The 12,232-nt window shown below is 43.3% G+C and overlaps 1 protein-coding gene and 1 long non-coding RNA gene across 3 annotated transcripts in view; one reads left to right on the top strand and one right to left on the bottom strand.

Annotated features, from left to right (window-relative positions):
* Nucleotides 1–12,232, top strand: part of Ccdc149 (coiled-coil domain containing 149) — a 96,928-nt gene that overhangs the window by 24,889 nt on the left and 59,807 nt on the right. For both annotated transcript variants that reach the window (NM_001379231.1, NM_001256059.1), the window contains exons 2-3: nucleotides 7,470–7,631; nucleotides 10,954–10,992. In NM_001379231.1, the coding sequence (NP_001366160.1) occupies nucleotides 7,470–7,631; nucleotides 10,954–10,992 (201 nt within the window). The remainder of the gene's footprint in view (nucleotides 1–7,469; nucleotides 7,632–10,953; nucleotides 10,993–12,232) is intronic.
* Nucleotides 3,438–5,531, bottom strand: Gm3519 (predicted gene 3519). The gene is made up of 2 exons (NR_152197.1): nucleotides 5,027–5,531; nucleotides 3,438–4,608 (listed from the first exon to the last, which is right to left on the bottom strand). It is a non-coding gene; the product is annotated as a predicted gene 3519 (long non-coding RNA).

Below are 12,232 nucleotides of genomic sequence, written 5' to 3'. Positions count from 1 at the left end.
TCCACAGCCTGCTAATATTGCTATACCAGGAAGAAAGCCTTCGGCCCTTGAGGGATATTTAATATCCAACTACAGGTCTAGGTGAGAAAGTACCTCTAAGCAGAGTGAGTTTGCAGATAACAAACTTCTGGACTGTTCCTGCTCATGACCCTTAGCTATGTGTGCTATTCTCTCTCTGGGATGCCTTCTTAGGGTAGCAGGTATGCCCTTGCACAGCAGAGGAAAGCCAGCTTGATTTCTTCACTAAAAATCACTAAGGACCAGGAGTCCCTATTCAGTAGAAAGGGTCACTTGGCAGACATACTCCCCTGACACTGAGCTACCTCCTCTCTCAGCAGCAGTTAGCCAGTCGTAAAGCTGTCCAAATCCTAATGTAGTATGTCAGATAGTCGTTTAATTATTATGGTCTTCCTTGTAGCAATTATGATTTGCTTTATTGCAGATAACAGGAAATGGGTAGATAAAAGGCGCTCAACGGCCCAAACTGTGGGATTGGGTTCTTAAGGTGATGAGTACCGGGCTACCTTCACTTGTGGGTGGGAATTAACATCACACATGAGTTACAAGCTCAGCTTCAAAAAAGTAATTGAAATGCAATTCAAAAGAAATCTATTTTTGAGTGGATAATAAAAATATTTCACGATATCTAGTATACATGCCAGAAACAGGGCATATTTTATGGAGTTCATTCCATGTACATTTCCTGAATTGCCTGGACTACTTGGTGTGTGGCATTTTCCTTTTTCCAGCTGGTAGGCATGGGACTACCTGCAGCTGTGGGAGTCCTGACAGTTCACAACTGTCATCGGGGGACACGTGCTTCTGCCCCCGATCGACAGCAGCTCAAGAGTCAATGGCAATAAAAGGGATTGTTAGCAAATACCCGCCATTTATTTTTCAAACTCTCTTCATGAGCCACACAAGAAGGTTCCAGAACCTTTGCAAGGTTTGGAAAGAGTAAGTAAAATGGATCCTCCGAGTTGGCCATTTTCTCAATTCCCAGCATTCATTTCTATTTCTCATAGCTTCTTTACTTCGAGATAATGGTCATTGACCTATCTGTCTACCACAGGACTGTAGACAAAGGCCCTGAAGGTACCACCGAACCACAAAGATTGAAACACTGGAACTCAGCTCATCTCTTGGGCAGTTTCCAACCTAAGTTCTGCTGCAGTGGAACCTGGCAGTGGGTGTTCTGGGCCTTGCCCTTAGTGTCTGCAGATCCCTCCCTCTTCCTCTCCCCCTAGTCTAAGTCTCTCCACTAGTCAAGTCTGTAGAGCCAATACTCTTCTGGTATATTCCTACATCAGAATGCTCACTCTTGCTTCCCACCAAAGCATCCTGATTTCTGTGTGCAGATAACAGTGCAATTCTGCCACCTCCTGCCTTTGAGATCATTAGATAACTGACCTCTTTGGACTCCAAGTCCTCCTCTCTGAAAAAGGGGCTAATCTCACTGTCTGTTAGAGAGACCCATCACAGAGAGCAAGTAGGGTCTTTCTAATATGGCACTCAGTACAGAATGGAAGACAGTGAGCTCACCACAGTGGTGGCTGCTGATACTATTGCAATCAGATAAAGTCCTTATTACCTCTAGCAATGCTAGACACACGGCAAACATTAAAAACAAAACAAAACAAAACAAAAAATAAACAGGCAAACAAAAAAAAACCAAACAATGCATTTGTTCCTCTTCTTTTCTTGAAAATAACTTGAATCCCTCCTTTCCTGAAATCCGAAAGAAAGTGAAAAACCCACTGTCCCTATTCCAGGTGTGAACTTGGCTAACAGAGTTATTACCTTACTGAAGATCAACAGTGAAGGAATAAGAGATTAAAGGTGTATTCCTTGGCTTCATCCACATGGCCAGAGAGTGAAGTTTGTCCTGCTCACAGCCTTTGTAGTGTGGTGGGGCACTCACATGACTCACGGACCCACTAATATGATCCTCCATCTCAGATTCTGTGGCTGAAGCTAAATTGATGTGTGTCTTGTGTCAGGGGGTCTGGGGAGTGCCCTGTCTAACCATATTCTCTTAGACGAGACGAGGACAGGCCACGTTAAGAAATGGCAGAGCCAGAGTGTTTTCTGGAGGCCTGCTGGGGCAGCTCACACTGCAGAGAGCAATGACGTTAATGTCCTAAGCCCCAGTGCCTTTTCCTCCCATTGTGGGATGCATGGCAAATTGTGCCCATGCTGATGTGACTTACCACCTCTGATGGCGGGATAACATTTTTCCCCATGAGAAGACTCTGAATGATCTTCCCCTAGTTAGAGACCCTGGGCTCCTCACTCCTGGGAGTAGAAAGTCTGAACTGCTCAGCCAAATGTGCACTCCTTAGGCCTCATTTATCTCTCCACCTTCACCCCAAACACTATCCCTTGCCAGCCCCTTCCTGGGCACTCATCGTTCAACCCCAGATAGGAAGCCCCCATACCTTTACTCTTCTACCGCGAGCTCTGTTGCTTCCTGTTGCCTATCATAATATCCTCCACCCCGCGGCAGGAATGTGTGCCCCTCTCCTGGACCCACAGGCTCCATGTCACATGTCACTCCCTCCTGCAGTGAGCTCCTTTACTTCCAAGCTTTCTCCACTTGTCTCAGCCTGGGTGATCTGAGTGGAAGTCATGGTACTTCCAAACTTACAACTTACAAACGCTAGCTTTTTACACTCTCATCCCAACCCTGTGAAGACCCCGTCTCATCTGCATTTGATAAACAGGGAGGCTTAGAGTACAGAGTGGTTAACTGTCTGACCATATAGCTAGGAAGTAGCAAAGCTAAAACATGAGCTCTGGCATGCTGGCCCCTCTTTCAGGATTTCCACCATGACTGCATCCTGTCTTGTCCCTTAGTGGGAAGTTTCTATCCCCCCTAGTAATGGCCAGGGCACAGTAGTGACTAGTCCTGAATATTCTCACATGATTTATCACAATCATCACCATCATTTGCCTACTGTGATCATAACAAAACTCTCAGGAATTATTCTGAATTCATATTTTTTCCTTACTTGCCAAAAACTTGAAGTCATTTGGTGGCCAGAAAGAGTCCTGAACTTGGAGGGAGACAAATTCACAGAATACACCCTAGCTTTAACTAGTCATTAGGCTGAGCCTCAGATTCCATATTTGTATAACAAGGAGCCTACTCTAGGAGATGCCTAAAGTCTGTCCTCAAAAGAGTGAGGGACCCTGTAACATGGGAGCAGTACTGTATATGCCACAAAGTCTGAAGCTCCAGATGACATGTGAAGGTTCCCTCTTCATCCATGTGAGTAATGTCTATGTTCATACATTCTCATCTTCTCATTCTATATGTGTTATGTATGTGCACATAATAGAACAAAGGAGAAACATTGTAGGATCCCAAATTTAGAGACCCCCCACTCTAGTCCAGGAACAGGAAGCACCCACGAACACAAGAATCCTCTCTTGTTGCAAGATGCACGAGGTTTTATTGGCAGAGCTCTGGGCCGACACGTACCTCGTGCAGGAGGCAGGGGAGTCGGCCCTGAGGCTTGTAAGCTAGGGGTTTTTAAAGAAGCAAAGGAATTTGACAAAGGCACGGGATTGATTCATTAACAGAAAGATTACATGTCAGCAAAAAGGGGCATCAGAGCTTTGTTCCGGTGGGCTTGGGGCTTATCTTTGTTCACACAACAACCAGTTGATGTATATGACTTTACTTGGAGCCAAGGGGTAACAGAAAGGAGATTCCGGCCAGATGGTGTGAACTTTAGATAAGATGACCCTGCCTTTCCTCGGATTGAGGGGAGATTCCGGCCAGATGGTGTTAGCTTAGATAATGTAGCCCCATTTGTCCTTGAATACCTTTTCATCTTTACAGCCAAGATGTTCTTAGGAATGCCTTATCAACAGCCCTGCCTTGGCATGCCTGGGGGCTTGTTCTGCTTTGTTCTCAGTCCCAGATCGGGGCTGTGGGCTCCTAAACAAGTTACAATATTTCATCTTCCTTCAACATCAATACATTATCTCAATACAGTATTCTACTTTATACATGTGTATGTGCATACACACATCTAAATGCATGTATTGAATATCTGCTGTGTACCATGCATTTGCTTTTCAGCACTGGAAATCTGGAATAAATAAGATGAAGTTTCTGATGTCACAGGGGAGATGCTGAAAAGTCACCAGTCTTTAAGACCAATACAGAAGGGACAGGAAGATCAGACAAGGCGACAGGCTTAATTTCTCTTCTGTTGCTTCAATAAAGTGCTCAGACAAAAGCAACTTAGGGGAGAAAGGGCCAATTTTAGCTTGTAGTTCAAGGCATAGTCCATCATAGCGGGGAAATCAAGGCAGCAGAAGCTTGCCGCTCACTTTGTATCTACAGTCAGGAAAAGAGAACAATGAATGCTTGCACACTTCTATTAGGTCTCCACTTTCCACGCACAGGCACCAGAATCCCCTGGGTCTTCCCATATCAATTAAACCTGTGCATCTTAGAACCACCGACGTTTTGTTTCTGGATCTTCGGTGCTACCTGTGGGTGCAAATGCTAAGACAAATCTTCACTGTTAGCTCTGTGCTCAGATCCACTTTGGGCTGCTTTATAAGTGAGATTTCAGCCTCAGGATTATCCTGCTGATAAAAACAAATAACATGAGCTAATGTTCTTGACAACCAGTTCTCTAGACTAGGGAGAGCATAAGAAAGGACAGGCAGCTGAGTGGTCACTTTCTAGGCCCAACCTTTTCTTAGTGTGGCTTCACTTTCTGTACAGACTGCCTCTGCTTTCTTCTAAGTACATATATTATATATTACATATAAATTTCCGTATTATAATTAATGTATTAGTTATAAATAATTATAATTAATACAATTTATTATAAAATAGATACTATACTATAGTGTATACAATATATATGGCATATATTCATATATTAGAAATATTATACATATGTGTGTATAGAAAATATATTTATTTTGTAATGTAATTCCATCTACCCCAACTCCTCTGTCACCTGCCCCCCAGACTCTCCCCAACATGTCCTCTTCTCACCTTTAGGTCTTCATGTCCATTTTCTCTTTTGTAAGCCATTGAGTCCAGTTAGTGTTGCCTGCTGGAACATTGATGGATCTTGTTGGTCAGAACTCATGCAGAAAACCTTCCCAGGGGGGAGTTCACAATGTGGTGGCCACCTCAGCACTTACAATGCTCCTCTCCATCACCCGGCTCCTCCTGCCCGTCTTCTGTGATGTCCTCCGAGCCTAGTGCTTAGTGATGGAGTTTATAACTCTCACCTCTCCTGTGTGCTAAAGGGCAAACTGTAGATCTCTGCTTCTCAAACTCTGAGCCACTGTGGCTTATCAAGACTTCCGTGTCTGGTGTCTCCCAGGTTCCATAGAGCCTGATGACGGAGTTTTCTACTGCCTTTCATCTCCTCTAAGCTGGACCATGCCTTGGGAGAGAAATGCCGTTTGTTTTGGATCATTCAAGGGCAGGCAACCTGAATTCCTGCTTTCCCAGTAGAAGGTTAGCCTTTAGGGTCCCCTTCGGGTGTTTTATACAAGCTAACTTAGTGAATATCTTGACACAATTGAGATTTTCTTCCCCACTGAACATCTCTGGGTCCTCAGGTATGAATCCCATAAATGCAGTCTTATTGCCATCCACACCCAAAGCCCCGGTGTTGGGGACTGCTGACTGTGGGGAAAGACGAGAGAAGGGCAGATGGGTTAAGTGGTGTGTAATGATGCTTTCCCCTGTGAAATCTCAATGCCTCCCTCAGGAGACGGCCGCTCAGTGCTTTAAGCCACTCACCTCTGGTATTTACTTGTTGGGGACTTGACTCTCAAGAAATCACTGTGGCAACAGAACCATTTTGCCATCCTGCAGACAATGTCAGTCTCAAAATCCAGAGTGTTTTAAGGCAGGATTCCAATCTTGTTACTGTGGGGAATAGAATTCCACCAAGGTAAAGTGTTCTCTCTCAGAACGCAAATCTGCCTCAAAACGGCTTTTCTTCCCTCTTTGTTTTTGAAACTAAGCAATTACTTTTTTTTTTTTTTTTTTTGGAAAAAAATGTGCTAATGTGCAAGACTCTCCCCCTCCCCCTTTCATTTATTTGAAATTGAACTTAACAAAGTCGGCTCTGAGCAAGCACTATATATGAGTAATGCTTTTTGTCTATAAAGAGCATTGGCTCAAACGGTATGGGAGAGTCGGTTCTCGCTCTGCTTTGTGTGAACGTCCACAATGACAAAGCGCTCGTGTCAGGGTGTATAATGAAACTATAAATTGTTTTCATGAATGCTCTGAATTTGGTCTTTTATGGGGGAAATTCAAAAGGTATTTAGTGCCACATTTCACATACGTGAAGAACGCCAGGCAGTGTGATGTATCCTGCAAAAGCAGACTCTTCCCGGGGCTTACACGGGCCACTACGGTGGGACTGTGGCTGAGCTTCATTCCTGGGGCGGGGCAGGAGGGAGAAGTAGAGGCTCAGAGATACCATTGCTTGAAGGTGGGAGTCCCAGCCAGGGACCTGGCTGTTCCGGGGAGAATACAGAGTATGGCAAAAATACTTCGCTCCTGGAATTGGTCTTTGGTGGTGGATGGGTGTCTGTGTTTGATCCTAGAAGAAGTTTCACAGATCAGAACAGAGCAGAGGTTTTACAGTCAGTGAAGAAATTCTCCAGGGAAAATGGCTGCTGGGTTTCATGGGTGGGAATGATTGAGTGAAGTGATTTGTGGTTCAATTAAATGATTTTCACAATATTTGGGGAGCACTTTTGTAATCAATAGCATATGAACCTATCCTCAAAAATTTAGAAAAAACAAACAAACAAACAAACCAGAAGAGCATAGGAAAAAATTTAAAACTCAAGGAAAAGAAATTACTAAGGAGGAATCATTCCTATCAATATTTATAAATTTTTTATTAAACACCTTTATGTGTATCACTTTGTAAAATTTTATTAAAATTTTATGTGATCTTATCCAGATATATATGCCATATTAGATAAGTCTGGGATCTAGAGATGTATTTATCCATAGATGTAATTTTAAAATATAGTTCTACTTTATTATTATCATGTGTGTGTGTACATGTGTATGGTGTGTGTCTGCCACAGCCTATGTGTAGAAGTCAGAGGATGAAGTTGGGAATTGGTTCGCTCATTGCATTATGGGCTTAGGTGACTCGGGTCACCAGGGTTTTAAGGCAAGTGCTTTAACCTACTGAGGCGTCTTGCTGGCTTACAGTTCTACTTTTGAACTCACTCGCAAATGAATTATTGTATCTGTCCCAGGTTGTGAAAGCTCACGGACAGGTAAGGTTTAGTTTTGTCTCTCGAGAACCGTGTGCCAGGCAAGCCTAGGGTTTCTCCTTAGTATAGTGTATGATCCCTAACCATGACTAAGGAGAGGGCGTGGAGCTCGGTGCACTTGGGGGTGTAGAAGCCCGCCTGTCATTTCTAACCAGTGGCCATTTGTTCTGTAGTACCTGGTGTGTAAACGGAAGCTGGAGAGCAAGAAGGAGGCTCTGCTGATCCTCTCCAAGGAGCTGGACACCTGCCAGCAGGAGAGGGACCAGTACAAGCTCATGGCCAATCAGCTGCGAGAACGGCATCAGTCCCTGAAGAAGAAGTATCGAGAGCTGATTGTAAGTGACACTGTGGTAGCATCTGGACATGCTCTCTTAGACAGTAACCCTTTCCCAACAAACAGTTTGCCAGTAGCTAAGTCTATGCTTGTAACCCTAGCATTAGGGATGTACAGGCAGGGGATCAGGACTTCAAGGCCTTCCTTGGCTATGTAGTGGGTAAGAGACCTAAGAACTTGTCTCAGACAAGTGAACAAGCCAAAAAGCATGAAAGAAAATGCAAGTTAAAAGTAGAAATGCATTTGTCACCTGTTTGTTCTGCATGTACGTACTTCCAGGATGCTGGAGCTGGCACTTATGGAGGTGCTCATGGCCATGTATGTTTACTGTGGTTCTTTTCTTATTAACTTATTGATATGGACTCTTGCTTTTCATTTTAAAGAATATTCATACCTTAAATCTGTACTAATACAGAGGCTGTCAGGTGTGCATAGCGGCGGCCCAACTTAACTGAGTTAATTGTCAATAAAGAAAAAAAAAACAACTCAGCTCCTCTTTGTTCTTTTATGTTCCATGAGCTCAGACCCCATAGGTGGCCGATGGCAGCCGGGTGACAAGGGTTGAGAGAGTCCATTGTGGCTGCTGTTCTGCTTTGCCACAGCAGAGAATTCTGCTGGACAGGATGTGACCATGCTGTCTAAACCATGCTTTCTTTATCCCATGATGGCTTCCTAGGTCCTGTACACAGGCCGAAGTCACCTATATTAGTCAGATTTCTCTAGAGGGACAGAATTTATAGAATGAATATCTATCTATCTATCTATCTATCTATCTATCTATCTATCTATCTATCATCTATCTATCTATCTATCTATCTATCATCTATCTATCATCTATCTATCATGGATTTACTAGAATGGCTTACAGGCTGTGGTCTAGCTAATCCAACCATGGTGGTCTACCAAGGCAAGGTTCAAGAATCCAGTAATTGTTTAGTCCATGAGGCTGGATGTCTCAGCTGATCTTCAGTATGTGTCAGAATCCCAGGGAAGTAGTCTAATGCCATTGAAGGAATGGACTTGCAGGTGAGAGTGTGAGCAAACAGGCAAAGAGAGCAAGCTCCTTTCATGGCTTTAATATAGGCAGCTAGCAGAAGGTGTGGCCCAGATTAAAGGTGGATCTTCCCACCTCCAAAGAGCTGAATTAAGCTGGGTGGTGGTAGTACATGTCTTTAACCCCAGCACTTGGGAGCCAGAGATAGGTGGATTTCTGTATATAAGGCCAGCCTGGTTGACAGAGAGAGTTTCAGAACAGCCAGGGCAGCAAAAGGAACACCCTCTTGAAAAACCAACTCAACCAATCAAGCAAACAAATCTGAATTAAAGGTGTATCTTCTTACCTCAAGGATCCAGATCAGAAGTGGATCTTCCTTCCTCAAATAATTACACACACACACACACACACACACACACACACACACACACACACACACACAAAGGTCCCTCATAGTGTGCTTAGCCATTTGGGTTTTAGTTAATTCCAGATGTAGTCAAGTTGACATTCAAGAGTATCCACCACAACACCCCTGGAGCTTTTTGCGTAGTCCCCATGGTGAGGGTACATCTGTTACAGTTGTGACCATATTCTGGGTGACTTGAGCTTCTTTTGGGGTTTCTTATGTTTTTTTTTAAGGATGTAAGGTAGACAGAAGTTGAGGAAGCAGCGAGTCCTCTCACCCTGGCTTCCCTTTCCCCTGTGGATGTGAGCCCTCTCCTCTGTCAGCATGCTGTTGTGTGTCCCAGGCTGGTCAGGAACGTGATTCATACTGCTCTTCAACTTGCGCTTCTCCTGGGTTCACGTCCCAAGTCCTGGGACTGCAGTTTCTACCAAGTGCAGGCACTATTGTTAATATTTTATCATTTTCTGGGGTCACTGAGCTGTCCTGGAGTAAAAATAAGAATATTCCTTGAATGGAAGTAACCTAGATGCATATATCAGAGTATTTATTTAGTGTGGTGTGGAGGGACACTTCTGAAATCCCAGTACATGGTAGGCTAGAACTGGAGAATGGAGAGTTTGTGGCCAACTTGGGCTACATAGAGAGAGCCTGTCCTATTAAAACTATAATAATAATAATAATAATAATAATAATAATTTCTTAATTAGTTCTCAATTAATGGACATTTGTTCTCCTGAGATATTTATGTTCCCAAAGACACAAATGGGAGAAGAATTCAACTTTTCTAAGTCAAAATGCCTAATAGAACTAAAATTTCTCAGTGTTAGTTATCTGAGCAAATTAGACTTCCTTTGCTTGATTATTCTTTCCTTTGCTTGATTATTCTGACCATAAATAATATACAGTTGTGTGCATATGTACATATAATGCATGTGTGCCCCTGTGTTTTTATGTGTATGATTGTGTTTTTTAAAATTAAATACTTTATTTATATCAAATGCTGCCCTTCCTCCCATTCCTCCTGTCACAGAGACATTCACCCCTCCCCCTCCCCTTCTCTGAATGGGTGGGGCCCAGCTGGATATCCCCCCACCCTGGTGCATCAAGTCTCTGCCAGGGTAGGTGCATCCTCTCTCACTGAAGCTAGACAAGACAGCCCTGTTTGAGACAGATACCACAGTAAGGCTACAGGTTTAGGGCATGTGTGTTTCTGTATGTACACATGTGTTGTATGAGTGTGTGTGGTTTTCACATGTACTTGTGTGTTCCTGTGCTTGTGTGGTCACATGTGTGCTTATATGTTTTCACATGTGTGACTGTGTAAATGTGTGTGCATGTTTATGTGAATATGTGTGTGTGTAGATATGTGTGCATGCACATGTTTGTGCACATGCAACTTGTTTGTGTGTGTGCACGTGTGTGCATGTGCACATGTGCAGGTGTGTGCCTGTGTGGATGTGGGTATGTATGCATGTGTGTGCATGTGTATGCCTGTATATGTGTGTGTACATGTGCATGTATATATACACGTGTGTGTGCATATGTGCATGTGTGTATATGTATTTATGTCTTTGTGCATGCCAGTCACTATTCCTTTTATTCTATTTCAAAGAACTTTAACCAAATGAAATACTATTTTAACTTAGGCTCTGCCTTATAGTAATTTTGACCCATCTAGATTTCTCTTTTCGAAACAGCATTTTGGAAAATACATGTTTGGTCTTGATTGGTTGATTCTCTGGGGTCCCCTCTTAAGTGGTTGTTATTTCTAAGGAGTTGTTGGGCTTGTTTCCTCACCTTACTAGCTGAATGGCTGATGGGGCTAGGTCTGAATTTAGACTCACAGTTGGTCCAACTGAGGGTCGGGAATCTGGGCGTATATTTATTCTTAGGAAGTGAAACACAGTCTTTGTTTCCTTGTAGGATGGAGATCCATCACTTCCCCCTGAAAAGAGGAAGCAGGTAAGGGTTCGTCCTGGTATCTGACAACTCTTAGATCTGGTGTGACTGGTCCCTTGACACCGTTTGAAGAGTCGGGAATCCTCAACTGTATATGTATAGAGTAAACCTCCTTTTTACGTTTTCCTGGAATTTTTCAAGCTGTGGAGGATGTGGTTGTCCAAGGGATCAGGTGAGGCAGAAGGGATCCTGAGCACAGCCCGACAAGGTGTGGGGAGATGCCAGCTGACTGGATTCCCAGACTCTGGGGGATTCCTTTGGGAAGCTGGGATTCGAGGGTTCACAGTGGCAGGCAGCTCCTTACTGCTGGGCGGGAGAACTGCTGTTCTGCAGTTAAGACCTTCACACTTCAGACTTTTAAACACGTCTTCCATCAACACTCTCATGTGGTTTCTTACTTTTCTCTGCATGGTAGCCAACCCTGTCCATTGATCAACCCCATTTCTTACTTTCCCATGTGTACACTGCTATTCCTGAGTTCTGGATTACTCCGCTGGCCTTCCTACACAGCCTGCGGCCGTCCTCTGTGACTAAATATTTGGCTTTGCCTTGATTTTCATGGCTGATTTTTTCAGTCCTTTTGCCTTATTTCTGTTTGTTCAAATGTTTCCTGTTTGTTCCTGTTTTTCCAAATACTTAAGCAATGTTTTTATCACACCTTCCTTGTTTCTCCCACACAGATCCTATTGAAATTTTTGTGAAAATTGTTTTATTAAATTGATAAAAGTGAACGTCTAAATTGGATAGATGATAAAAAGAGTATCTCAATTTAATTCCTTTTAAAATTCCGTTTTAAATGTTGGTTAATAGTAAATGTATTACATAGGTTAATTCCTAGATGAATTTGAACTCACTCCTATGTGTGTGTGAAAGAGTGACCTTTCCCCCAAGACAGCTTTCTTAGACCTTTTAACTTTCAGTTTTTAATGTTGCCTTGTACTGTGTGTTAGAGGTTTTTGTATGCTCAGATGGCGGTAATGTTCCTGGTGGTACATTCTGGGATGGCAGGCCTCTTCACTTGAGCAGGACTTCAGAACTGGAGGGTGTAATCCAGAACACAGAAACCAGCTGTCATGGTTACCCTAGCATCCTGTGTTTATAACTGATGGGTGTCAGCAAACACAGTTGATTGTTAATGTACAAGGTATTGAATGTACAGTTCTTAGGTTCATTAGCTTGAGATTTCTGATGCTGGTAAACAGCCTCACTCTCTCTGTCTCTCTGACTTTCTGTCTCTTTGTCT

Source organism: Mus musculus, chromosome 5 (assembly GCF_000001635.26).
Source record: "Mus musculus strain C57BL/6J chromosome 5, GRCm38.p6 C57BL/6J".
Lineage (NCBI taxonomy): Eukaryota > Metazoa > Chordata > Mammalia > Rodentia > Muridae > Mus > Mus musculus.
Note: the sequence above shows the minus strand (reverse complement) of the source record. Positions and strands in the feature narration are given on the sequence as shown.